The following is a 25,747-nucleotide window of genomic DNA, read 5'->3' as shown; positions in this document are numbered from 1 at the left end:
TACTAATTATGTTGACAAATGATTCAGTGTCTTAGAGCTCCAGTTCCCTAGTCTCAGCATATTTTTTTCCTTGAGGAAAAATCCCAAGTATGGACCAATGTGTGCCTTATAAAGAAATTGGAACGAGTCATTTCAATATAGGATAAAGTAGATTTTAGTCTCTTTTGCTGTAACATTACAGTGGTGTGCAAGGCCCTTGCTCACTGTTGTATCCCAAGTTACCTGAATGGTTCCTAGTACCTATTAGGCACTCAGAAAGTATTTGTTGGCTAAATGAATAAATAAGCTATTAAAAATGATGAGTTGGATGACAGAGTAGCAAACCAGAAAAATGTGAAGATAAAAGGCAGACCAGGTGTAAAAAATGTAATATTAAAAGTTCTCAGCTAAAGGTTACCACTTAAAAGACATTTCAGATTGTATTAACAAATAAAACTCAACTAAAAGTTGTATATAAAAGATAAGCCTAAAGCAAAATGACACAAAATACATATTAAGTGTATTAATTAGCTCAGGCTTCCATACCCAAATACTATAGACTGGATAGTTTAACAACAGAAGTCTATTCCTCATAATTCTAGTGGCTGGATAGTCCAAGATCAAGGTGCTGGCCAGTTCATTTGCTGGTGAGAGCTCTCTTCCTGGCTTGTAGATGGCCCCCTTCTCCCTATGTCCTCACTAGGCCTTTCCTTGTTGTGTGCACACAGAGCTATATCTCTCTCTTCTCCTTCTTATAATGTAAGCCAAGCCTCTTGGTTTAGGACTCCACACTTATGACCTCATTTAACTGTAATTACCTCCTCAAAGCCATATCTCCAAATACCATTACATTGGGAGTTTGAGCTTCAACATATGAATTGGGTTGGAGGAGGGGGCGGGCACAATTCAGTCCATTGCGTTAAGGAAAGATATATAAACTGGAAAAAAATAATCCATTTCAAGGGAAAAAAGATTGAAATAGCCTAATTGCCAATAAGCCTATTGCCAATAATAATTGCCAAGACTGGGTCTTTTCTGGACTAAGAAGAAGAAGAGGAAGAGAAAGAAAAGGGAAGGAAAGGACAGGATAGGATCAGATCAGGTCAGGGTCCAACTAAGGAAGAGAGAAACCCAAAACAATATGATGCAAAACAGAAAAACATCTTCTGGTAATATTTGAATATATGATAAAAAGTTTTTTTAGATGTGAGCTTAAAAATGTACAAAGTGGTACACAGAGTTTCAAAATCTTTTCAGGCGTACCCCCGGCCGGGGCAGGGGGCGATCTGAAGACCATTGAACAAAAGGAACTACAGAGCAGTCTCTTTTTAAGCTTAATATGGGGGGTGTGGGGGTGCGGGGAGAGAAAAGGTCAGTTTCCAAAGATCTTGAATAATTCTGGACTAATCCCTACAGAGACTGGTGGGCACTTTGATTTTGCTTTACACCCAGATTGTAATGTGGCAATAAAAGTCAACACAGTTTGCATCCTGTACACCTGCCATTTGAAATTGTATGATTCTAGATAAACTATTAATGGGGGGGTTACATTATTTTAAACATTGTACATTACATGAAAACTTTTCAGTATTATTCTATTGTACTATTTGAATTTTACATTATTTAATCGGCATCATCCTACAGTACTATTCTACTTCAGCTCAAACATGTGATTAGTTCTAGGCATGACATCCTCTTTAGGGATTTGGAAGTGAAGACTGAGTTGAATAAGGGTAAACTACTTCTTAGTCTCATCCAATCGAGATAGATCCTAAAGTGCTGCTGCTCAAATTTGAACCAGTTTGTCAATTTCAGACTCTTTCTTTCATGTTGTTCAGTGACTTTAATTTGGATGTGAAGAGTAACAATTCACTTAATTTTCTTAATGTATGTATATTTTTAAGATGTTCTCATTCCGGAGGGGAGGAACGTTTAGAAACTCCTTCTGCTAAAAAATTAACAGATATAGGAATTAGAAGAATCTTCTCTTCAGAACATGACATTTTCCGGGAAAGTGTAAGGAAGTTTTTTCAAGAAGAAGTGATTCCTCATCATGCAGAGTAAGTCGCACATTTTCTTTGAAAGTAATGCACGTTAAAAGTCCAAGAAGGACCATTTCCTAGAATGCTCTTCGTTGTTCTCTAGAAAAAGTACTGTGTTCAGAGCTTTATTAACATTTTTACCACTCTTCAGTATAATACTGTAAGATTACGGGATTCTTAAACTAGTTCAAATCTTCTTAAATGAGTTTTAAAATATACAATTAAAAAATATGTTGACCTAATCGACTGCCAGTTTTTTCTCCCGCAAAAAATGGGTTTATGGTCCGCAACCATGGTGATCTATGTGCAAGTCACTGCTCAGCAAGGGAAGGAGAGCACTTTCATAGAGGGGAAAAGGAAGTTAGGAGGGCTAGAGTAAACAAAGAGTCCAGGGCTTTTCAATGACTGAGTCTTTGCTGGGAAAGAGGAATCTTTCTTTTTCTTGTTGGGCCCTGCTATTGTCACAGGGTGTGAGAGCACCCCCTTTTTAATTACTTTAAATTAAGGGACTATTCCTGAACAAAATCATTCATAAATTCAAAATGTGGCCATTTAAATAATATGAAAAACATTTTTCTGATTTTAAAATGTTTGTTATTTGCAGATGGGAGAAAGCTGGAGAAGTGAGTAGGGAGCTTTGGGAAAAAGCTGGAAAACAAGGACTGCTTGGTGTCAATATTGCAGAGCGTCATGGTGGCATTGGGGGGGACTTGTACTCGTCAGCTGTTGTTTGGGAGGAGCAGTAAGTATGGAAACATTTGAAGTTGAGTCTTGTTTCGTCAGTTCACTTTTCTGAGTGATGATTTTAAAATGTTTTCTAATCTTCTTATAAGATTGAAAATCCTCTTTTAAGTTGTTAAAATAGGTGTTTCATTTCTAATTGACCCATGTGTCTGTTTCATGCATAAGAACAAATGAAGATTTCAGTTGATAAATGGGCAAAAGATTTGAACCAGCAATTCATCAAAAAAGAAATGAAAATAGGTTTTTTAGATAAAAAAAGTTTACCCTTACTACCAATCAGATGCAAATTAAATGAATCTGGAGGTATCATTTTGAGTACAAAAGTTAGTGAAAATGAAAAATCATAATAACCAGTGCTGACAAGTTTGCAGTGAAAGTGACACATTCATATACTCTTGGTGGCATTATATATTGGAACAATAAATGCCTTGGAGAGTAAAAGCATGGATACATAAAAAATTAAAGTATTTCTGCTCTTAAATATTGGGTTGCCCAAAAAGTTTGTTTGGTTTTTTCCATAAGATGGCTCTAGTAGCACTTAGTTGTCTTTAACTTCATTCAAAACAATTTTGTTAGATTCTATTGTGACAGCTGTCATATTAGTGTGCATTTAAAAAAAGACGTATTAAAATTGGTGAATTTTTGTGTAGCCATTTTAATATTGAAGGTGGAAGAAAAGAAGCAACATTTTTGGCATATTATGCTTTATTATTTCATGAAAGGTAGAAATGCAACTGAAACACAAAAAAAAAGATTTGTGCAGTGTACGGAGAAGGTGTTGTGACTGATCGAATTTGTCAAAAATGGTTTGCAAAGATTCATACTGGAGATTTCTCGCTGGACGATGCTCCGCGGTCGGGTAGACCAGTTGAAGTTGATAGTGATCAAACTGAGATATTAGTTGAGAACAATCAACGTTATACCACCTGGGAGATAGCCGACATACTCAAAACATACAAATCAAGGGTTGAAAATCATTTGCACTAGATAACCTCATCCACCAGAGAGCAGACAGCAGAGGCAAGAAGAACTACAATCCTGCAGCCTGTGGATCAAAAACCACATTCACAGAAAGATAAACAAGATGAAAAGGCAGAGGGCTATGTACCAGATGAAGGAACAAGATAAAACCCCAGAAAAACAACTAAATGAAGTGGAAATAGGCAACATTCCAGAAAAAGAATTCAGAATAATGATAGTGAAGATGATCCAGGACCTCAGAAAAAGAATGGAGGCAAAGATCGAGAAGATGCAAGAAATGTTTAACAAAGACCCAGAAGAATTAAAGAACAAACAAACAGAGATGAACAATACAATAACTGAAATGAAAACTACACTAGAAGGAATCAATAGCAGAATAACTGAGGCAGAAGAACGGAAAAGTGACCTGGAAGACAAAATAGTTGAATTCACTGCTGTGGAACAGAATAAAGAAAAAAGAATGAAAAGAAATGAAGACAGCCTAAGAGACCTCTGGGACAACATTAAACGCAACAACATTCGCATTATAGGGGTCCCAGAAGGAGAAGAGAGAGAGAAACGACCCGAGAAAATATTTGAAGAGATTATAGTTGAAAACTTCCCTAACATGGGAAAAGAAATAGCCACCCAAGTCCAGGAAGCACAGAGAGTCCCATACAGGATAAACCCAAGGAGAAACATGCCAAGACACATAGTAATCAAATTGGCAAAAATTAAAGACAACGAAAAATTATTGAAAGCAGCAAGGGAAAAACGACAAATATCGTACAAGGGAACTCCCATAAGGTTAACAGCTGATTTCTCAGCAGAAACTCTACAAGCCAGAAGGGAGTGGCACGATATACTTAAAGTGATGAAAGGGAAGAAACTACAACCCAGATTACTCTACCCAGCAAGGATCTCATTCAGACTTGATGGAGAAATCAAAAGCTTTACAGACAAGCAAAAGCTAAGAGAATTCAGCACCACCAAACCAGCTCTACAACAAATGCTAAAGGAACTTCTCTAAGTGGGAAACACAAGAAAGGAAAAGGACCTACAAAAACAAACCCCAAACAATTAAGAAAATGGTAATAGGAACATACGTATCATAATTGCCTTAAACGTGAATGGATTAAATGCTCCAACCAAAAGACACAGGCTTACTGAATGGATACAAAAACAAGACCCATATATATGCTGTCTACAACAGACCCACTTCAGACCGAGGGACACATACAGACTGAAAGTGAGAGGATGGAAAAAGATATTCCATGCAAATGGGAATCAAAAGAAAGCTGGAATAGCAATCCTCATATCAGATAAAATAGACTTTAAAATAAAGACTATTGCAAGGGACAAAGAAGGACACTACATAATGATCAAGGGATCAATCCAAGAAGAAGATATAACAATTGTAAATATTTATGCACCCAACATAGGAGCACCTCAATACATAAGGCAACTGCTAAGAGCTCTAAAAGCGGAAATCGACAGTAACACAATAATAGTGGGAGACTCTAACACCTCACATACACCAATAGACAGATCATCCAAACAGAAAATTAATAAGGAAACACAAGCTTTAAATGACACAATAAGCCAGATAGATTTAATTGATATTTATAGGATATACCGTCCAAAAACATCAGGATTACACTTTCTTCTCAAGTGTGCACGGAACATTCTCCAGGATAGATCACATCTTGGGTCACAAATCAAGCCTCAGTAAATTTAAGAAAATTGAAATCATATCAAGCATCTTTTCTGACCACAATGCTATGAGATTAGAAATCAATTACAGGGAAAAAAACGTAAAAAACACAAACACATGGAGGCTAAACAATACGTTACTAAATAACCAAGAGATCACTGAAGAAATCAAAGACGAAATCAAAAAATACCTAGAGACAAATGACAATGAAAACACGATGATCCAAAACATATGGGATGCAGCAAAAGCAGTTCTAAGAGGGAAGTTTATAGCTATACAAGCCTACCTCGAGAAACAAGAAAAATCTCAAATAAACAATCTAACCTTACACCTAAAGGAACTAGAGAAAGAAGAAGAAACAAAACACAAAGTTAGCAGAAAGAAATAAATCATAAAGATCAGAGCAGAAATAAATGAAATAGAAACAGAAACCAATAGCAAAGATCAATAAAACTAAAAGCTGGTTCTTTGAGAAGATAAACAAAATTGATAAACCATTAGGCAGACTCATCAGAAAAAGAGGGAGGGGACTCAAATCAATAAAATTAGAAATGAAAGAGGAGAAGTTACAACAGACACCGCAGAAATACAAAGCATCCTAAGAGACTACTACAAGCAGCTCTATGCCAATAAAATGGACAACCTGGAAGAAATGGACAAATTCTTAAAAAGGTATAACCTTCCAAGACTGAACCAGGAAGAAATAGAAAATATGAACAGACCAATCACAAGTAATGAAATTGAAACAGTGGTTAAAAATCTTCCAACAAACAAAAGTCCAGGACCAGATGGCTTCACAGTTGAATTCTATCAAACATTTAGAGAAGAGCTAACACCTATCCTTCTCAAACTCTTCCAAAAAATTGCAGAGGAAGGAACACTCCCAAACTCATTCTATGAGGCCACCATCGCCCTGATACCAAAACCAGACAAACATACTACAAAAAAAGAAAATTACAATCCAGTATCACTGATGAATATAGATGCAAAAATCCTCAACAAAATACTAGCTAACAGAATCCAACAGTACATTAAAAGGATCATACACCATGATCAAGTGGGATTTATCCCAGGGATGCAAGGATTCTTCAATATACGCAAATCAGTCAATGTGATATACCATATTAACAAATTGAAGAAGAAAAACCATAAGATCATCTCAATAGATGCAGAAAAAACTTTTGACAAAATTCAACACCCATTTAGGATAAAAACTCTCCAGAAAGTGGGCCTAGAAGGAACCTGCCTCAACATAATAAAGGCCATATAGGACAAACCCACAGCAATTCTCAATGGTGAAAAACTGAAGGAATTTCCTCTAAGATCAGGAAGAAGACAAGGATGTCCACTCTCGCCACTATTATTCAACATAGTTTTGGAAGTTCTAGCCACGGCAATCAGAGAAGAAAAAGAAATAAAAGGAATACAAATTGGAAAAGAAGAAGTAAAACTGTCATTCTTTGCAGATGACATGATACTATACATAGAGAATCCTAAAGATGCCACCAGAAAACTACTAGAGCTAATCAATGAATTTGGCAAAGTAGCAGGATACAAAATTAATGCACAGAAATCTCTTGCATTCCTATACACTAATGATGAAAAATCTGAAAGAGAAATTAAGGAAACACTCCCATATACCATTGCAACAAGAAGAATAAAATGCCTAGGAATAAACCTAACTAGGTAGACAAAAGACCTGTATGCAGAAAACTATAAGACACTGATGAAAGAAATTAAAGATGATACCAACAGATGGAGAGCTATACCATGTTCTTGGATTGGAAGAATCAATATTGTGAAAATGACTATACTACCCAAAGCAGTCTACAGATTCAGTGCAATCCTTATCAAATTACCAATGGCATTTTTTACAGAATTAGAACAAAGAATCTTAAAATTTGTATGGAGACACAAAAGACCCCAAATAGCCACAGCAGTCTTGAGGGAAATAAAAGGAGTTGGAGGAATCAGACTCCCTGACTTCAGACTATACTAGAAAGCTACAGTAATTAAGACAATATGGTACTGGCACAAAAACAGAAACCTAGATCAATGGAACAAGATAGAAAGCCCAGAGATAAACCCCCGCACCTATGGTCAACTAATCTATGGCAAAGGAGGCAAGGATATAAAATGGAGAAAAGACAGTCTCTTCAATAGGTGGTGCTGGGAATACTGGACAGCTACATGTAAAAGAATGAAACTAGAACACCATACCCAAAAATAAACTCAAAATGGATTCGAGACCTAAATGTAAGACCAAACACTATAAAACTCTTAGAGGAAAACATAGGAATAACACTCTTTGACATAAATCACAGCAAGATCTTTTTTGATCCACCTCCTAGAGTAATGGAAATAAAAACAAAAATAAACAAACGGGACCTAATGAAACTTCAAAGCTTTTGCACAGCAAAGGAAACCATAAACAAGACGAAAAGACAACCCTCAGAATGGGAGAAAATATTTGCAAAGGAATCATCAGACAAAGGATTAATCTCCAAAATATATAAACAGCTCATGCAGGTCAATATTAAAAAAAGAAACAACCCAATCCAAAATTGGGTAGAAGACCTAAATAGGCATTTTTCCAAAGAAGACATACAGATGGCCAAGAAGCACATGAAAAGCTGCTCAACATCACTAATTATTAGAGCAATGCAAATCAAAACTACAATGAGGTATCACCTCATACCAGTTAGAATGGACATCATCAGAAGATCTACAAACAACAAATGCTGGAGAGGGTGTGGAGAAAAGGGAACCGTTTTGCACTGTTGGTGGGACGTAAATTGATACAACCGCTATGGAGAACAGTATGGAAGTTCCTTAAAGAACTAAAAATAGAATTACCATATGACCCAGCAATCCCACTACTGGGCATATACCCAGAGAAAACCATAATTCAAAAAGGCACATGCACCCCAATGTTCATTGCAGCACTATTTACAACAGCCAGGTCATGGAAGCAACCTAAATGCCCATCGACAGACGAATGCATAAAGAAGATGTGGTCCATATATACAATGGAATATTACTCAGCCATAAAAAGGAATGAAATTGGGTCATTTGTAGAGACATGGATGGATCTAGAGACTGTCATACAGAGTGAAGTAAGTCAGAAAGAGAAAAACAAATATCGTATATTAACGCATATATGTGGAAGCTAGAAAATGGTACAGATGAACTGGTTTGCAGGGCAGAAATAGAGTCACAGATGTAGAGAAAAAACGTATGGACACCAAGGGGGGAAAGCCACAGGGGTTGGGGGAGGTGGTGGGATGAATTGGGCGATTGGGTTTGACATGTATATACTGATGTGTATAAAATGGATGACTAATAAGAAAAAAAATATGTAAAAGTCAAGTGGAAATATAAAGAAAATTCCTAGGGAAAAAAAAATCATTTGCACCAGCTTGCTTATGTTAATCACTTTGATGTTTGGGTTCCACATAAGTTAAGCCAAATATACCTTCTTGACCATATTTCTGCATGTGATTCTCTACTGAAACGTAATGAAAACATTCCGTTTTCAAAACAAATTGTGATGGGCGATGAAAAGTGGACACTGTGCAATAATGTGGAACAGAAGAGATCATGGGGCAAGCTAAATGAACCACCACCAACCACACCAAAGGCCTGTCTTCATCCAAGGAAGGTGATGTTGTGTATATGATGGGATAGGAAGGGAGTTCTCTATTATGAGCTCCTCCCGGAAAACCAAACGATTAATTCCAACAAGTACTACTCCCAATTAGACCAACTGAAAGCAGCACTTGACAAAAAGTGTCCGGAATTAGTCAACAGAAAATGCATAATCTTCCATCAGGATAACACAAGACCTCGTGTTTCTTTGATGACCAGGCAGAAACTTTTACAGATTGGCTGGGAAGTTCTGATTCCTCCACCATATTCACCAGACATTGCACCTTCGATTTCCATTTATTTAGGTCTTTACAAAATTCTCTTAATGGAAAAAAATTTCATTTCCTTGGAAGATTGTAAAAGGCACCTGGAACAGTTCTTTGCTCAAAAAGATAAAAAGTTTTGGGAAGATGGAATTATGAAGTTGCCTGAAAAATGGCAGAAGGTAATGGAACAAAAGGGTGAATACGTTGTTCAATAGAGTTCATGGTGAAAATGAAAAATTTATCTTTTATTTTTACTTAAAAACCAAAGGAACCTTTTGCCAACCCAATATAAAAAATAATATCTATGTACAAACATCATTGCCATGTTAGATCATAATCCCCCAAGTTTGGAAGCAATCTAAATGTCCAACAGTAGGACAATGAAAAAGTATATTGTAGTACATAAGCAGTTTGTAATATTTTGCAGCTATTTATTGTGATAAATTTTGTAAGTACAAAATTTATACCATGACTGCAGCTATATTAGAATATGTATATCCTTATGGCAAAGGTCATTTGCTAAAATGAAAATAGTTACTGTGTTAGGGTAATACAGTTACAAGTGGTAAATTTTTTAAAACGTTTTATCTTTTATTTCATTACATAAGTGATCATTGAGGTCTGCTAGAGCACTGTTACTATGTTAGAGCCAGAAATTAAAAGGTTAGTAAAAAAAAAAGAGAGAAAACCTTCAGAAACTTCATAGGTTTGTGGGGAGACAATCTATTACCACATAATGTGATAGGACCCTTAGTACTTTGTTGTTGTTTTCTAATTGAGAAATCAAAGAACTAAAAAGAAAACAAAGTAACTGTTGTGCCTTAAACTGTCTTCTCTTTTTTCTTTCTAAGAGCATATTCGAATTGCACAGGCCCAGGTTTTAGTCTTCATTCGGATATTGTCATGCCCTATATTGCAAACTATGGCTCAGAAGAACAGATTAAGCACTTCATCCCCCAGATGACTGCAGGGAAATGTATTGGTGCCATAGCAATGACAGAACCTGGGGCTGGAAGGTAAATCAACATTTGGTTGGTTTTGAAATGCTGGAAGCAATGCCTTAACAGCAAATGTTTTCTCAGTACCTGCTTTATACAACACTCTGAGTGATATGCTAAGACAGATACAAAGATGAACACATTGTCACTTCCAACCTTAGGTAACTTCAAATTCCAGTAGGAAAGTAAGGCCTTATTATATACAAATAACAACACAGCACATTGTATTTTATGTTGTATTTGAGATATTAACATAGTGTGATGTAAATAAAATGTTAGAATATGTGTTGAATTTGGGGCATGTTGAATTTTAGATGTGGTGTGACATTTCACATGGAAATGTCCAGCAGGCTATTAAAAATATGGATTTGGAAGTCTGGATACAGGCTGGGGGTGGCAATAGGCTTTAAAACCATTCATAGGTAAGAAAGAATTGAAGCAATGGACATGAATAAATCATTTAGTCATTTGATGGTTACTTAATAAGTTCCTTCCATGTGCCAGGTATACAGTGGTAATCAAACCAGATGTGGTCTCTGTGCTTATTGAGGAGAAAGACAAGAAACACATAAACAAATATATTTAAATTATGATAAGTACTGTGAAGGAAACAAGGTGCTGTGTTAGAGACTCATGGTGCATGTGTGTTTGGTGGGGAAGGGAAAAACTCATATTTAGATATGACTGCTAGGGAAGACCTATAAAAAGTGGTTATATTTAAACTGAGATCTGACAATTGAGAAATTTGCAAGAGCAGCCATGTGGTGGGACCTGATCCTCAAGGGGTAAAGTGAAAGGATGAAAAGGAGACCAATAAGGAAACCTTGGGCATTGCATTCCATTTGGAACTGTACAGAAGATGTAGCGACAGAGACAGAAGGACTGAGTTTGAAGGAAATCTAGACAACTGCTATTTCATGAGCTCGAGGGGAAGTGAGTTTGAAAAGGCAGTAGGAGAGGAGTGAGAAGTTAGTAATGTCAAGGCCACAGAGATGTTGAGAATTGAGAAAGAGTCATGGCAGCCAGTGGTGATCTTTTGATTGTGATTTCAGGAGAGAGGAGAGGCAGAAGTTACTTTCGAAGGGAGTGAGATGGGTATTGAGAAAACAGAGGCAGAAAAGACAGACTAATTTTTTTCAGAGTTGTGTGTTATATGGCAAAAGAAAGTATAGAGAGGGGACAGTCATTTGACAAGCCAGCATGGTCAGGGAAATGGCAGTGACTAACAGGCCAATGGGAAACAGGAAGTGCAGAGGAAGAACTTAAAGATGTGGCAGAAGCAGTAATTGAAAATTCAAGACTTGTTTCTGCAAGATCAGGCCCTGATATGTTAAATTTTTTTGTCATTGCTGTTTATTTATTTATTTATATGGCTGTGGTGCGGCATGCAGGATCTTAGTTCCCCGACCAGGAATCGAACCTGCACCCCCTGCAGTGGAAGTGCAGAGTCTTAACCACTGGACTGCCAGGGAAGTCCCAGTGCTGCTTCTTTTTAAATGTCCTAATATGCCATAGTGTTACTTGGCAATTTGCTTTAATTGTACTTATCTTTCCCAGATATAAATCTATAATTAAAGGCCAGTATAGAAATTTAATTTTGCCAAGATAAAAAGGTTTTGTTGGGAATTCCCAGTGGTTAGGACTTGGAACTCTCACTGCCAGTGGCCTGGGTTCAATCCCTGGTCAGGGAACTAAGATTCCCACAAGCTGCATGGTGAGGCCAAAAAAAAAAAGTTGTGTTTACTTTTTTTGCCTAAAAATGTGACCTTAAAGAAGTAGGAATTTAATCTTCTTCCTTTGCTTTTAAGATCACTCTCTAAGATAACTGGCCTAATGCCCAATATCCTGATTGCATCTTATTAGCTCATGATCAGTATGTTTTAGTTCCAACCCACTGTATGTCAGCTCTGATCTAGAGGCAAAAGTATCAATGAGAGATCTTGATTTATCCCCAACTTAAACACATACCCACAAAGGCTTGCTTGATTTGTGTTTTTCTGAAAATTCTCTGTGCTTCTGTAACAAATTACACAAACTGGGTGGCTTAAAACAACAGAACTTTATTCTCTCACAGTTCTGAAGGCCGGAAGTCCAAACTTGGTATCAGTGGTCCCAAATCAAGGTATCAGCAGCCCCAAATCAAGGTATCAGCAAGGCCACAGTCCCTCCAGAGGTTCTAGGGGAGAATCCATTCCTTGATTCTTCCATCTCCTGGGGGCTGCCGACATTCCTTGCTTTGTGGTCTCATGACTCCAATCTCTGCCTCTGTGGCCATGTTGTAATGTCCGTCTTCAGTCTGTGTAATCTCCCTCTGCCTCTCTCTCACAAGAAGACTTGTGATTGCATTTAGGACCCATCCAGATAATCCAAAATAATCTTCCCATCTCAAAGTTCTAAATTAATCACATCTGCGAGACCCTTTTTCCATATAAGGTAACACTTAACAGGTTCCAGAGGTTAGGACCTGCTATCTCTAAGGGTCATTATTTAGCATGATACAGAGAGCGATAAAGTGCCATGGGATATATAATACAAAGTCCATGTACAAAAAGGAGAATCAGAAAATTTTCACAAAATAAGTGATGTACACAATTTAATATATGATGTTCATTGTAGGATATCTTTGAAAATTGGAAGTGGAAACTACCTAAGTCTTCAACAATAGCAGATTGCTTTAAAAAATTCATGATGAATCCAATGCATTTGGTTTCAGATCCCTTCCCTGACCTTTGGTCATGACTGAGTTTGTCAATTTCTCCCTTAATTTCTAGTTTTAGAAATCATACTTTATTACTTTACAGTGTATAAGAGAAGGATATCAGATATCTACCCCCTTGAGTTCTAAGTGGTTGTATCACCATGGCATGAGGTCTAGAAAGGCATGAGGCAGTAGTCACAGATGGGGCAGTTCATGGGACCTATGGAAGCCCTGGAACGTGTTTAATTTGGTTAATCTATTTAATTTAAAAACAAACCTTGAATCAACTTTAAAAGCCAGAAAAATGTACATAAACATCCATATTCATGGCTTTTCTTGAAAATTTGGAACATCTGACAATACTATGTTTTTCTTATTTCTGATTCCTTATTCCTATTGGCTGGGACATAGCCCTTTAGATGGGATATGAGTTCTCCAGTCTTTTAGATGCACCACCACTTCCAGTTGTCTCCCTGAAATCATCTATTGTTGAATCCTACCTGCTGGATTTCCTACTGTAAAGAAATCTCTCTTAAAAGATAAATGAAGAAGGCTGTCAATGTTTCCAAAAAGTGAGATGGAATACTTGTTTGTGGAAATAAAGAATATTCTTGTGTGTTTAAAAATATATATCATAACAATAATTCATATGATGAAATTCTATGCCACTAATAAAAGTTTTCTTATAGAAAAACATTAGATATTATTCAAAGATCAGGATCATATGTATGGTTCCAATTTTATAGAAATACATATATGTGTGTATCTGTTTCCATAGAAAAATACTGGAAGGTTGTATTTTTAAAATGTTTATTACAGTAGGTAAAATTGCTTTTTAAAATTTTTTCATTTTTCTCCTTTGTCTTGAATATTGCCTGTACTTTTCATATTTAAATTATGAATATTTGTTTAGTTTATATTTAGAAAAATAACCTATTCTACTTGTAGAGCAGGCTTGTTAGAGGACGTGGCATTTGAGACATAGGCGTTTTTTGGCCGTGCTGCCTGCCTTGTGGGATCTTAGTTCCCTGACTAGGGATTGAACCTGGGCCCTCAGCAGTGAAAGCATGAAGTCCTAACCACTGGACCACCAGGGAATTTCCGACATAGTCTTTTAAATAGCTAAGCTTTTGAACAGTAGATATAGGGGAAGGAACCAAAGTGAACAGAGGCAGGAAAGGTACATGGGCAAATAATCTGAGGTATATAGTAGGCATTGAAATGTCTTCTGAGTCCAGTTTGAGGGTCTTGGATGCTAGTTGGGCCTTGTTTTGCTCTATAAAATCTAGTTAGTCTATGTAATCTCAATCAAATATTCATTTGTATAAATAGTTTAGCATATATCAGACATGACTTTTCAGTGCATTTGTGTGAACATTCCTAATATTAGTTAAATGTCAATTTTTATATTTGTGTAACCAGTTTGAATTATCACAATAGATACATACTTACATAACAACATTTGCACAGTTCATTTATTACCAATTAATGAATTTTTTATCCTTTGAATTATAGTGATTTGCAAGGAGTGAGAACAAATGCCAAAAAGGATGGAAGTGACTGGATTCTCAATGGAAGCAAGGTGTGTAAAGATGGGCTTCCATAGCCCTCCTCCCCAGAGTCATGCTGTGGGTAACAAAGCCTCAAAGACTACTCATCATTGAGTCTCTCAGATCTAGGGACTCACACAGTAATTGAGTTTACTTGAGTTGGCACAGGAATTGAACTGCTTTGTTTTGGAGACAGTAAGAATTGTACAACATTTATATTACGTGAAATCTATTCCTCTTCTATGTTCCTTTTGCATGCCCCCTCACTAATATGAAAAACGTTGTTTTAGCTTCCAAACAGCCCTTATCAAACCAGAAAAGGAAAAGGTGAGGTTCACATTGTCCAAATAGGGGACAAACAATAGTTAATAGTTAATGAATTTGATGTTGATAAGAAGTGGAGGAAAAGACTTATAAATAAATATCAAGAAGAGTTTCAAAAGATTTTAGGAGAGAAAGATATTTCTGTTGGAATTTGAGAGCCCTTCAACCTTTCTGAGCCTCACATCAACCCACTGATAAGATTGGAGAGCGCCTCTGATTAAGGTTACAGACAGGCTCAGAAGTAAATATAACCTTCAGAATCTAATATCACTGATGGCAGAGGTTTTTGTTTACCTAAAACTGTGTCTAGTATACACTCAGTAACTACTTGTTGTTGACTGAATATTAAGTGAAGAAAAGATATTTATTGTCTACACTAAGGAAATCTTGCTAAATGTTTCAAAGCCTGGTGAAGAACTAATTTTTGTTTTTTTTCCTTCAACGTTTAAAAAAAAATTTCTTAGTAGTTTTAGACTAATACCTTTGCATTTGCAAAATCACAAGCTTGAATGTTGTGACACTTAAATTGCTATGAAATTTTCTAAACAGTCACTTTCCGTACTTACATTGTTAAGGACTAATAACAGTTTGTGGACTGACAAACTGTTCATCAGTCTGATGAATACGTTTTGAGTAGCCCAGTTCTAAAAACCATTCCATTATCTAGTTTCATAGTTATTATACAGAAAAACAATGTCTGTGGTGTCAAATAAATTTGGAAATCATGCTCTACTTCTCACTTTCTGAGAGGCTGATATGCATCATGAACTTCTAAAAGTTGTATATAGTATGTCTTTTGCCCTAGGAAATTCTCTTTTTATAGACTATCTTGAGTTACTGGTGTTTTTCAAATATACTTTATGAAATATTCATCTACATTATTCATACTAAGGATTATAATAAAGCATTAACTGTAATATATAGTCAATTAACTCTTTGCACACAGAAGGCTTGTTTTGACAGAAGAATAGGGTATTTGGTCAAAAGTGAAATGGGAACCACGCTCTTCTATGACTCCAGCTTTCTAAGCAGGCCCAGTCTGCTCAATTAGACTGTTCTGTGGGAACCACCCAGGAAAGTACCTCTGATTTTCAAAAATTCTATTAGGAAAAACAAAAACTTTAGAGGAAGCAAAAGTAAAAGAATGAGTAAGTAAATATACTACATCAATAAGATGATCTAATATGCACCCACTAAAGCATCAACACAAAATTTTTAGTGGTATAGGAAAATAATTATATTAAGTAAAAAGATTATACTAACATTTAAGTAAAGTATGCATATAAAATGTAAATATAGAATAATTTCAACTATATTAAAAGAAAAAAAGACCAGAAAGGAAGTTCACAATGGTATTTATATGATGGACTCATGGAAGATTTTTTTTTCCCTTTTTCCTTATAACACTTTTTCTTTATGTACTATCTGCACATCTACAAAGAGCGTATGGCATAGGCATTCAATACCAAAATATAAAATAAAAATAAAAAAAATAATGACCTCACTAGGGTTAATCTCAGCCCTATTAAAAGTTTTGACTGTCATAATTAGGAAAGAAATCAAGAAAGCCCTTTCTTACAAAGAGAATTCTCTTATAATTTTATTAGGAAAGAGTATCAGTCATGGTAGAAATACTCACATTAGATATTAGTAACATAAAGGTACTAATTCCTGGGTGCTCTGTGATTAAAAACAAACAAAAAAGCACTATTTCAGCAATTCAACTGTGGCAACTACACAAATGGTCATTATTATCTTAGACAGTTAGGAAATTGGGAGACCTGAATGGTTTTTGAGGAAGGGAGTGGTATAATGGAGAAACACTATAGGAAAAAATATCTTTACCATGATTTTTTTTTTTTTTTTTTTTTTTTTTTTTTGGCCTGCTGTGTGGCATGCGGGATCTTAGTTCCCTGATCAGGGATCAAACCTGTGCCCCTGAAGTGGAAATGCAGAGTCCTAACCACTGGACCGCCAGGGAATTCCCTAGAATTATTTTTGAGGAATATATTTTTCTCATTTATTCAACAAACATCCTTGAAGGCCTCCTATATGCCAAATACTATACTAAGCACTGAGGATAGATATATGAATAGGAAATAGTCCCTGCCCTCAAGGAGCTCCTAATACAGAGAGATGTTGAGGGTCTTTTATTATTGCGTCACTTACAACCATACCATCATCACTGCCTTCATTTTCTGTCATGTAGATAACACTAGCATCATTGGGCCACTTCCCATTATTTGTAAGAATCAGTGCTCTGGATTTTAGAGCATAAATCTTATTATAAAGGACATGGATGGTAGGTGATGAGAGTAACCAACACCATTTTATACCTGCGCTATTTCAAAGGGACAGAGACAAAATGAGATCATTTGAATATAGCTTGGAAAATGCTAAGATGATGGTAAATTCAGGGTGCTATGGGAGCACTTAACCCAGCTTGGGGAATTTGGAAAGACTTTTTGTTTTTGTTTTTTTCAGCCACGCTGCGTGGCTTGCAGGATCTTAGTTCCCTGACCAGGGATTAACCTGCGCCCTCGGCAGTGAAAGCGTGGAGTCCTAACCACTGGACCGCCAGGGAATTCCCTGGAAAGACTTTTTGGAAGAGGTGATGTCTGAACTTTGTCCAGGATGAATAGGATTCATTGTAGCAGAGTTGGGAAAGAGCCCCCCAAGTAGAGGAAACAAGATTTCCAAAGACCCATAGATGAGGAAGACCTTAGAATATGGGGGACAGCAAGTAATGCAGTAGAGCTAACCTACAGAAAAGAAGTGAGGGGAAAATTGGATAAGAGATAAGGCAGGAGTGTAAGCTAGTGCCAAATTGTGATGAGTTTTATATGCCCTGCTAAGATTTAGAATTTATCCTGAAGCTATGAGGAGGTATTCAAAAATTTTCAGATGTGAAAGTGGTATGATTAGATTGCATTTTTGAAAGATCCCTCTGACATCTTGATGGATAATAGAGTTGCAGAGAGATCAGTTGTAGGAACTTAACCAGGAAATGATGAGGCCCAAAATAAGGTAATGGCAATAGAAGTGAAAGGAAGTGAATGGATTTAAAAAGTGTTGAAATAGGTTAGAGAGAACTAGATGTCAAATTGAAAATGAAGCAGGATAATAATGTGATTTACTGACACAGGGAAAATAGATTGATACTCAACATTAAATAGGAGTAGGGGTGAGAAGGTATATATTCCTTGAGTCATCAGGTGGAACTATCCAGAAGCAGGTGTGTATACAGGTCTGGAACCTAGCAAGAAATTTGGCTTAGATAAAGATTTGGAGTCATCAGCATATGGATAGCAACTAAAGCCATGGAAAGTGGCTGAGAGGACCCAGGAAAGATACAGAGTGAAAAGATAATTATTCATATTTGCTCTGTGTATATTTGTTTTCTAGATAAATATTATCTGATAAACTAATATCTCTTTGTTATTTTATCCCTTCTTAATCAGCACCTTCCTTATTTAGGCCATTTGGAAAGAGGTAGGCCATCCATCATGAAATCGAAAATATGCCTTTTCAAAAACTGATAAACCTGAAAATACAAATACTTTAATAGTATCGTGCCATTCAAAGGAGATTCTGTTTTCTCACCTGAAACTTCTTTCTAAAATATGGTTTATCATTTTTATAGACAATTTTGTTTTAATTGGAAAAGAACATAATAATGTTAATTATTATTATTATTTACAATACTAATAGTGGGAAGAAAATGAATAGAGTTCATTCTTTGAAGCATTGGATAATTTCCCCCTACTCTTTAATAACCTCATGTATGAATAATCAACACTGCAGATATTCAGAGAGAGTACAGAGAGAGGTATGAAGCATGTTCTGTCCGGTTTAGTCTTCTTGAGTATACTTTCCCCTGATCGTGACTTACACATGGACCTGAGTTATTGTGGAGCATCACAGTATACTTGGGGTTTTTCAGGTATTCATCACTAATGGGTGGCTAAGTGACGTTGTGATTGTAGTGGCAGTCACAAATCGTGACGCTCGCTCTCCTGCCCATGGCATTAGCCTTTTTCTGGTGGAAAATGGAATGAAAGGATTTGTCAAGGGACGAAAGCTACATAAAATGGGACTAAAAGCCCAGGTAAGTCATAATGTAAATTTGTTTTCGTAATATAAATCATTTATAAATATAATTCATATTTATTATTTATAAATAATTGAGTTTACTCAATTATGCTTTATATATAGAACTACATATAGCACAAGCATACCTTCCTTCCTATGCTGGATTCTTAAAATATGCTTTTCAGAAATGATTATGGAAATTTATTCCACTGATTATGCAACTGTGGTCAGCAATGGAAGTGAATCAGGGTATTTTGAAAATCTGCTTTAGAAAATTAACTGCATGATAATACCCTCTATTTTTGAAATTGAAGAAAATTATGAAATAAGAACAGAAAATATTTTTTCTGCTATTCGGTAATTTTTCATTACCAAAAAGAAAAACATGTTTTACTTGATATGCATTAGAAATCCTTAGTCCTCAATACCTGCAGAACTGGACAGTATTAGAGCTAGAATGACAGTGTATCGCAGTGGGAAAGCCGCTTTTGGAATCAGGTAGACCTGGGTTTGAATCCCTGGTTTACCACTTACCAGTGTGATCATTAACCACTCCAACTTGGCTTCCAGTTTGTTTTGTTTTTGTTTTTTCAATGGAAATAATAATCACCTCATCAGGTTATTGGGGGATTTCAGTGAGATAATTCTGTACTCAATTGTATGATCTCTTAGGATACTGCAGAATTATTCTTTGAAGATGTACGTTTGCCAGCAAGTGCCCTACTTGGAGAAGAGAATAAAGGCTTCTATTACCTCATGCAAGAGCTTCCACAGGTCAGAAGTATTAAAGAGTCCGTCTTTTGATTAGATAATGGACTGGAATAGAATAATATAGAACTATATAAATCCATGCCTACAAAACTTGTGATATAACCAGTCATTTGAGTATAACTTGAAGTTGTAAAAAAATATATATGACTTTTGTAAGCTGGACATGTGAATAACTCAACTCAGGGATATCTAATCAAAGCTTATAAGTGAGTCAGGAAAATAAGATTTTCAGTTCTATGATTCCTTCTTGGAATGATTTTAGTGTCTTAAGTACAAATCAAGAATTTTTAGCCCTTTGTAATGAAATATCAGCCAAAATATTTTCCAGGTTTTTTTTTTTTTTTTTTTTTTAATAATACCTGGGAATCAAAGAAAGCTGTTAAGTTCAGACTAAAAAGTTTTAGCCACATAGGGTCAGCTCTCACTTCTGTGTTTTTTGGAGTGTGGTTGCTGAGTGATTATCGAGCCTCACATGTCAGCATAAGAGGATGCATCTGTCTGGTGACAGCCACAGCATGCACGAAACATGACATGGGACAAGGACGAGGAACACTGGCACAGAACAGAATACGAAAATCACCAACAAGATGGAATTAAACTGACTATGGATACTTTGCACTAATTCAACCTATGCCCTTTACAGTGTTGATTTCCTCAGGTATATTAGATGTGTGGTATGCAGAGATCAATAAATAAAAATCGACGACTTTGGAATTTCTTTTCCCATAGATGAGTAAAGAGAAGAGGAAAATAAATTACTTATATACCTATATAAAGACAGTCATTCATAAAAATAAAAGATTTTTTTTAGAGACTTATATATGTGTCAAAATAGTCTTAGAAATCTCAGTGGGAGTCTTTTCTTATAAAGAGTTAAGAAATAATCTTTAGGAGTTTTATAAAGATTATGCAATTTATTTTCATTGCAATCATGTGAAAATCACTTGTGTAATTAGAATAACGTTCAAGACCTAATTTTGGGGTTATAGGAAAGGCTACTGATTGCTGAGTTGGCAGTTTCAGCCAGTGAATTCATGTTTGAAGAAACCAGGAACTACGTTAAACAAAGAAAAGCTTTTGGGAAAACAGTTGCACACATACAGGTAAGTTTGTCATTAGTATTAGATAGTATCAATTTACTCATCTGAAATGGGTCTAGGCTAAACATGAATATGGAGTGATTTTCATACAGGTGGTATCGACTGAAAAAATATGCACAACTTAACAGCTGAGAATTATGTTTTATTTGGTGCACAAAACTAAGCATGTAAGCACGAAATACAGCCTCTCGGGTAGCTCTGAGGGACTGCTCCAAAGAGGCGAGGGAGGAGCCAGGGTATATAGGAGTCTTGCAACAGAAACCAGGTGGTTGGAACAGCAAAAGATCACTGTTAATTAAAGAAAACCAGGCTTCTCAAAGTAATGAATTTATCGCTTTTCTATGTATGGGAAGATCCAAGAGTCTGGGCTCATTGAAATTACTCCTCTGATACGCACCTTAACTATCCAGGGCCAGTATCCTGCTTTCCTCCATCCTGACTCCCCTCAGGGCGCACATTTGGGGGCCGCTGCAGTGGCTGCTGGCCTGATGGCTGCAACATCCATTGTTTACCTATGTGGCAGGCAACATTTTTCATCCACGGTGACATTAGAATCCATGGAAGTGGATGAGATCACTTAGGGAGAGAGTAGAGATTAAGACAAAAGAGATCCTAGGACAGAGTCCTGAGAAAAAAATTACAAGATTTAAAGGTAGAATAGGAAACTAAGAGCCTACAAAGAAAACTGAGAGTAGACAGCTAGAAAGGAGAAAGCAAATCAGGCAAGTATTGTTGTAGAAGCCGAGACAAAAGAGGATTTCAAGTGGATGGAAGCTACTTAGAGGGAAAATGAGATGAAGGTCAAAGAGTGCCCATTGGACATACTGATATGGAGGTTATTTCATAAGAGCGATTAAGGGACTGGTGTGGTGCCAGACCCCAGTGAGTAGAGCAGTGAATGGCAATGAGGAAGTAAAGATACTGATGACTGGCAACTCTTTCCTGAGTTTGGCTGTGAAGTAGCTGAGAGAAAGGATGGTAACTAGAAGGCAAGAAGAGGAGGGTGGGGAGGGAGTGAGGGAAATATCTGGAGATCAAGTGAAATATTTGGCGATTATTAATTTTTGTTATTATTATTAGGATGAGAATGCTAGAGCATATTTTAATACCTAGACAAAGGATTTAGTAAAGAGGGAAAGATTGTAGGTATGGAGAGCATAATTAACTGCATATGATCTTTGAGACAGTGTGAAGGTGTGGATGCCAAAGTTTCAATACATGGAAAGATAGGCCTTCCCATCCTGACAGGAGAAGAGTTTCCTCCACTGAAACAGGAAGGAAAGAGGAAAGGATGAGCAAGGGTTCAGCTCTGTTGGTAGAAAATCGCAAAAGCTCTCTTCCAGAGACTTCCGTATCTTTCCTTATCAATAGGGAAGAAAGAGATGTGAGTGAATGGGGCATGGAGATAAGGAAGGTTTGAAATACCTTCTTCAGAGTGAGAGGCTGAACTAACTAAGAGACACTTACAGTAAGCTTCCTGGCAGAATTGAGGACCCAAATCAGGTTAGTGATCATGCACTTATAGCAGAACCTTCTGCTTTTTTGTGTATTAGCTTTACTAAAAGGGTTTTGCTCCCCAGGTTCAAGCACAGAGAAGGTGGATGATTGTGTTTAAACTTCCTGGGTTTTGCCAAGAAGTTTAAGTTACTTGCAAAAGAACTCAGTGTATGGTAGCCGTAATCACTAAAATATCAATCAAATTTTAGACCCTCTAGTCTCTCCTTAAAATGAAGGAACAGCTTTTAAGTAATGCAGTCATCAAAAAAACTGGAGTTGGAAGTCTAATTGAAAATTTCTAAGTGGAATGTCTCGGCTGAAAGGTGTTGTGAAGGGAAAGGGAAAGATGAAATACTTTGGTAACTTTTTAGGACAGCATTATAGGAGTTAAGTTCAGGTGTGGTTTAAATCCTAGTACAGTTACTTAAGTCTCTGTGGTCTATGCAAGTTGTATTATCTGTCTCAGAAGTACTTTCTTATTGTTAAGATGTAATATGAGTAGCTACCTCATAGAGTTGTTATGAAGATTAGGTGAGATAATACACTTCTAATAAAGTGCTTAGAATATTGCCTGGCAAAACGAGCTTTCATTAAAGTTAGCTATTACAGTTGACCCTTAAACGACACAGGTTTGAACTGCACAGGTCCATTTACATGTGGATTTTTTTCAATAAATACATTGGAAAAACTTTTGGAGATTTGTGGCAACTTAAAATGTGCAGACGAACTGTATAGCCTAGAAATACCGAAAAAATTAAGAATAAAGGTATGTCACGAATGCATAAAATATGTGTAGATACTAGTCAATTTTATCATTTACTACCATAAAATATACAGAAATTTATTGTGAAAAGTTAAATTTATCAAAGCTTATGCACACAAACACTTATAAATCATACACAGTACCACTGATTACACTAGGCTACCATAAAGCAATCATATTGCTGTTTCTTTGTTATCAATGCATGAATCTTTTTACCGATAAATAAATTACATTTCTTTTTCATGTAATCTTTTCATTTTGAGAAATGTTGATATACATGATTTGTTTCACTGAGCAAGTATGTATTGATTGCCTTCTGAAGGTTGTGTGTTCAAATGTAATTTGATAGGCATGACTCTGGAAATACCTGTTATAACCTCCTAGCAACACAAAGAGAGTGATACTACTCGGTATCACTCTGACTTTCCCAACTGCATCCGAAGTGGAATTAATGTCCTTTGCTTCTCAAAATGTTTATTAAAATACTCATGCCTTCAGCCCTATTCTGGATACTATAAAAAGTGAATCAAACAGACATATTTTTCCATCCCCTTGGTAATCTACACTTCCTGCGTTTATGAACTTAATATAAAATTACAACAAAAATGACTATAATATTACCGACATTGCCTGTATAGCTCAGAACATTAAATGTTATTTGACATTTAACCATGAAAAAAATAGAAAATCGGTATAATATTTTCCCATAGGAGAAAAAGTTTCTTCCAAAATATTTATTTATTTAATAATATATATGTGTATATATGTAGATGTGTATATATGTATTTTGATAGCAAAAAGAAAAGAAATATTCTTAATCCTTTTCAAAGCAAGTGCCATTTTATTGCTCCCTTCTTTCAAAGGTAGTTTACTAAAATTTCACTAGGTGGCAGTAGCATTCTGCTTCCACACGTATCTATATCATTGGTGGGAGCCGTATTGTTTTCCAAGTAAATATGTGGTTCTGAGATTTCTGAGATATTTCTTCTACTTCTTGTTTATATAAATAAGTATCTTTGAATAATATTTTCATATTCAATCTAGATATGTATTCAGAGAAGATGAATAACCAATAAGTGCTTATACCTCCTGTTACAGAGTTGGATATACAATGGTTCCAGTATTAAATTGAAATAGGAGACCTTTAAATGTTATATTATATTTGGCCAAATCTCATTTTTATGACCCTGTAACGATTCAGTTTCCTTTCTCTTTGATATTCTTGAATTTTGAGTCTTTCTGACCACTTGGATGCGTTTCACAAAATTTATTTTCTTTTTTTAAAATTTTTTTTAGTAGATCTTGAGTTTTTAACTTAATTGTGATGCTATTTATTTATTTATTTATTTGTGGCTGCATTGGGTCTTCATTGCTGTGCGTGGGCGTTCTCTAGTTGTAGCGAGCGGGGGCTACTCTTTGTTGCGGTGCGGGGGCTTCTCATTGTTGGTGGCCTCTCTTATTGCGAGCACGGACTCTAGGCACGCGGGCTTCAGTAGTTGTGGCACACGGGCTCCAGTAGTTGTGGCTAGTGGGCTCTAGAGTGCAAGCTCAGTAGTTGTGGTGCGTGGGCTCTAGAGCGCAGGCTCAGTAATTGTGGCCCATGGGCTTAGTTGCTCCGCGGCATGTGGGGTCTTCCCAGACTGGGGATCAAACCTGTGTCCCCTGTATTGGGAGGCAGATTCTTAACCACTGCGCCACCAGGGAAGTCCCTAAAATTTACTTTCTTTTTAGAATGGAGACCTACCATACTTAGGTTGCGATAGTTACAGGATTTTCATTTTGTCTCATCCATACTCTCCATAGCTGCTGTCAAGTCTCATGATTTTCTATGGAATGGACAATACAATAGTAAAATTCAGATATTAAATAATGATAATGTCTGTCATTGATTGATGTTCCCTATATGCCAGGCACTGTGCCACATGGATTGTCTTTTTCTTCTTTACAACTCCATATAATAAATATTATATTTATCCTTATTTTACAGATAAGGATATTGAGGCATGAAGAGGTTAAATAACATCCCAAGATTAAAAAAGTATTTGAACTCTGGAACCTACTCTCTTAACCCATTCACTAGTTTTACTACCCAGAAATCTAAGGTAGATAGACTTTTTCTTTTCTCACCTCTTTCACCCATGGACAATGAAGTGAAAATTCAGTGTTCTTTTCTAACATAAGCTTTAGTTATTTCTTGTGTGGTATGTGCTCTTGATTCTAAGGGGACAAAGTATTAGGAAAAAAATAGGAGAGGTAACAAATAACACTTCTTCTTTACATTTCTCCAAAAAGGGAATATTTAGTTCTTAGACCTTGAGTGTGGGGTTAATTAACTATAAAATCAGGTAGCAAACCTAAGTTGTTGTAGTTTATACTTGAGTCGTAATATATTAGAGTACATCTAATGGTGATGTTTAAATGGAATACTGGGCTCAATAACTTCTCCAAGGGGTCTTCCAATTCCATAGTTCTATGATTCTAAGAACTGTGTTATTCAGAACTCTGAAAGAGATGCCATCTGATCCACTTTGCAACTTTAGGGAATTTTTTTTTAATAAAATGCTAGCTGCAGTATTATCTATGAGTGACTATTAATGAATG

At 36.2% G+C, this 25,747-nt stretch overlaps 1 protein-coding gene across 1 annotated transcript in view; it reads left to right on the top strand.

Annotated features, from left to right (window-relative positions):
• Positions 1 to 25,747, top strand: part of ACADL (acyl-CoA dehydrogenase long chain) — a 39,086-nt gene that overhangs the window by 2,440 nt on the left and 10,899 nt on the right. Inside the window, exons 2-8 of the mRNA XM_036857926.1 lie at positions 1,884 to 2,039; positions 2,626 to 2,763; positions 10,205 to 10,369; positions 14,565 to 14,631; positions 18,867 to 19,031; positions 19,688 to 19,789; positions 20,776 to 20,889. Coding sequence (XP_036713821.1) covers positions 1,884 to 2,039; positions 2,626 to 2,763; positions 10,205 to 10,369; positions 14,565 to 14,631; positions 18,867 to 19,031; positions 19,688 to 19,789; positions 20,776 to 20,889 — 907 coding nt within the window. The remainder of the gene's footprint in view (positions 1 to 1,883; positions 2,040 to 2,625; positions 2,764 to 10,204; positions 10,370 to 14,564; positions 14,632 to 18,866; positions 19,032 to 19,687; positions 19,790 to 20,775; positions 20,890 to 25,747) is intronic.

The sequence above is a fragment of the Balaenoptera musculus genome, chromosome 7, assembly GCF_009873245.2.
Source record: "Balaenoptera musculus isolate JJ_BM4_2016_0621 chromosome 7, mBalMus1.pri.v3, whole genome shotgun sequence".
Lineage (NCBI taxonomy): Eukaryota > Metazoa > Chordata > Mammalia > Artiodactyla > Balaenopteridae > Balaenoptera > Balaenoptera musculus.
The sequence above is the reverse complement of the archived record's forward strand: the minus strand, read 5'-3'. Positions and strand labels throughout refer to the sequence as shown.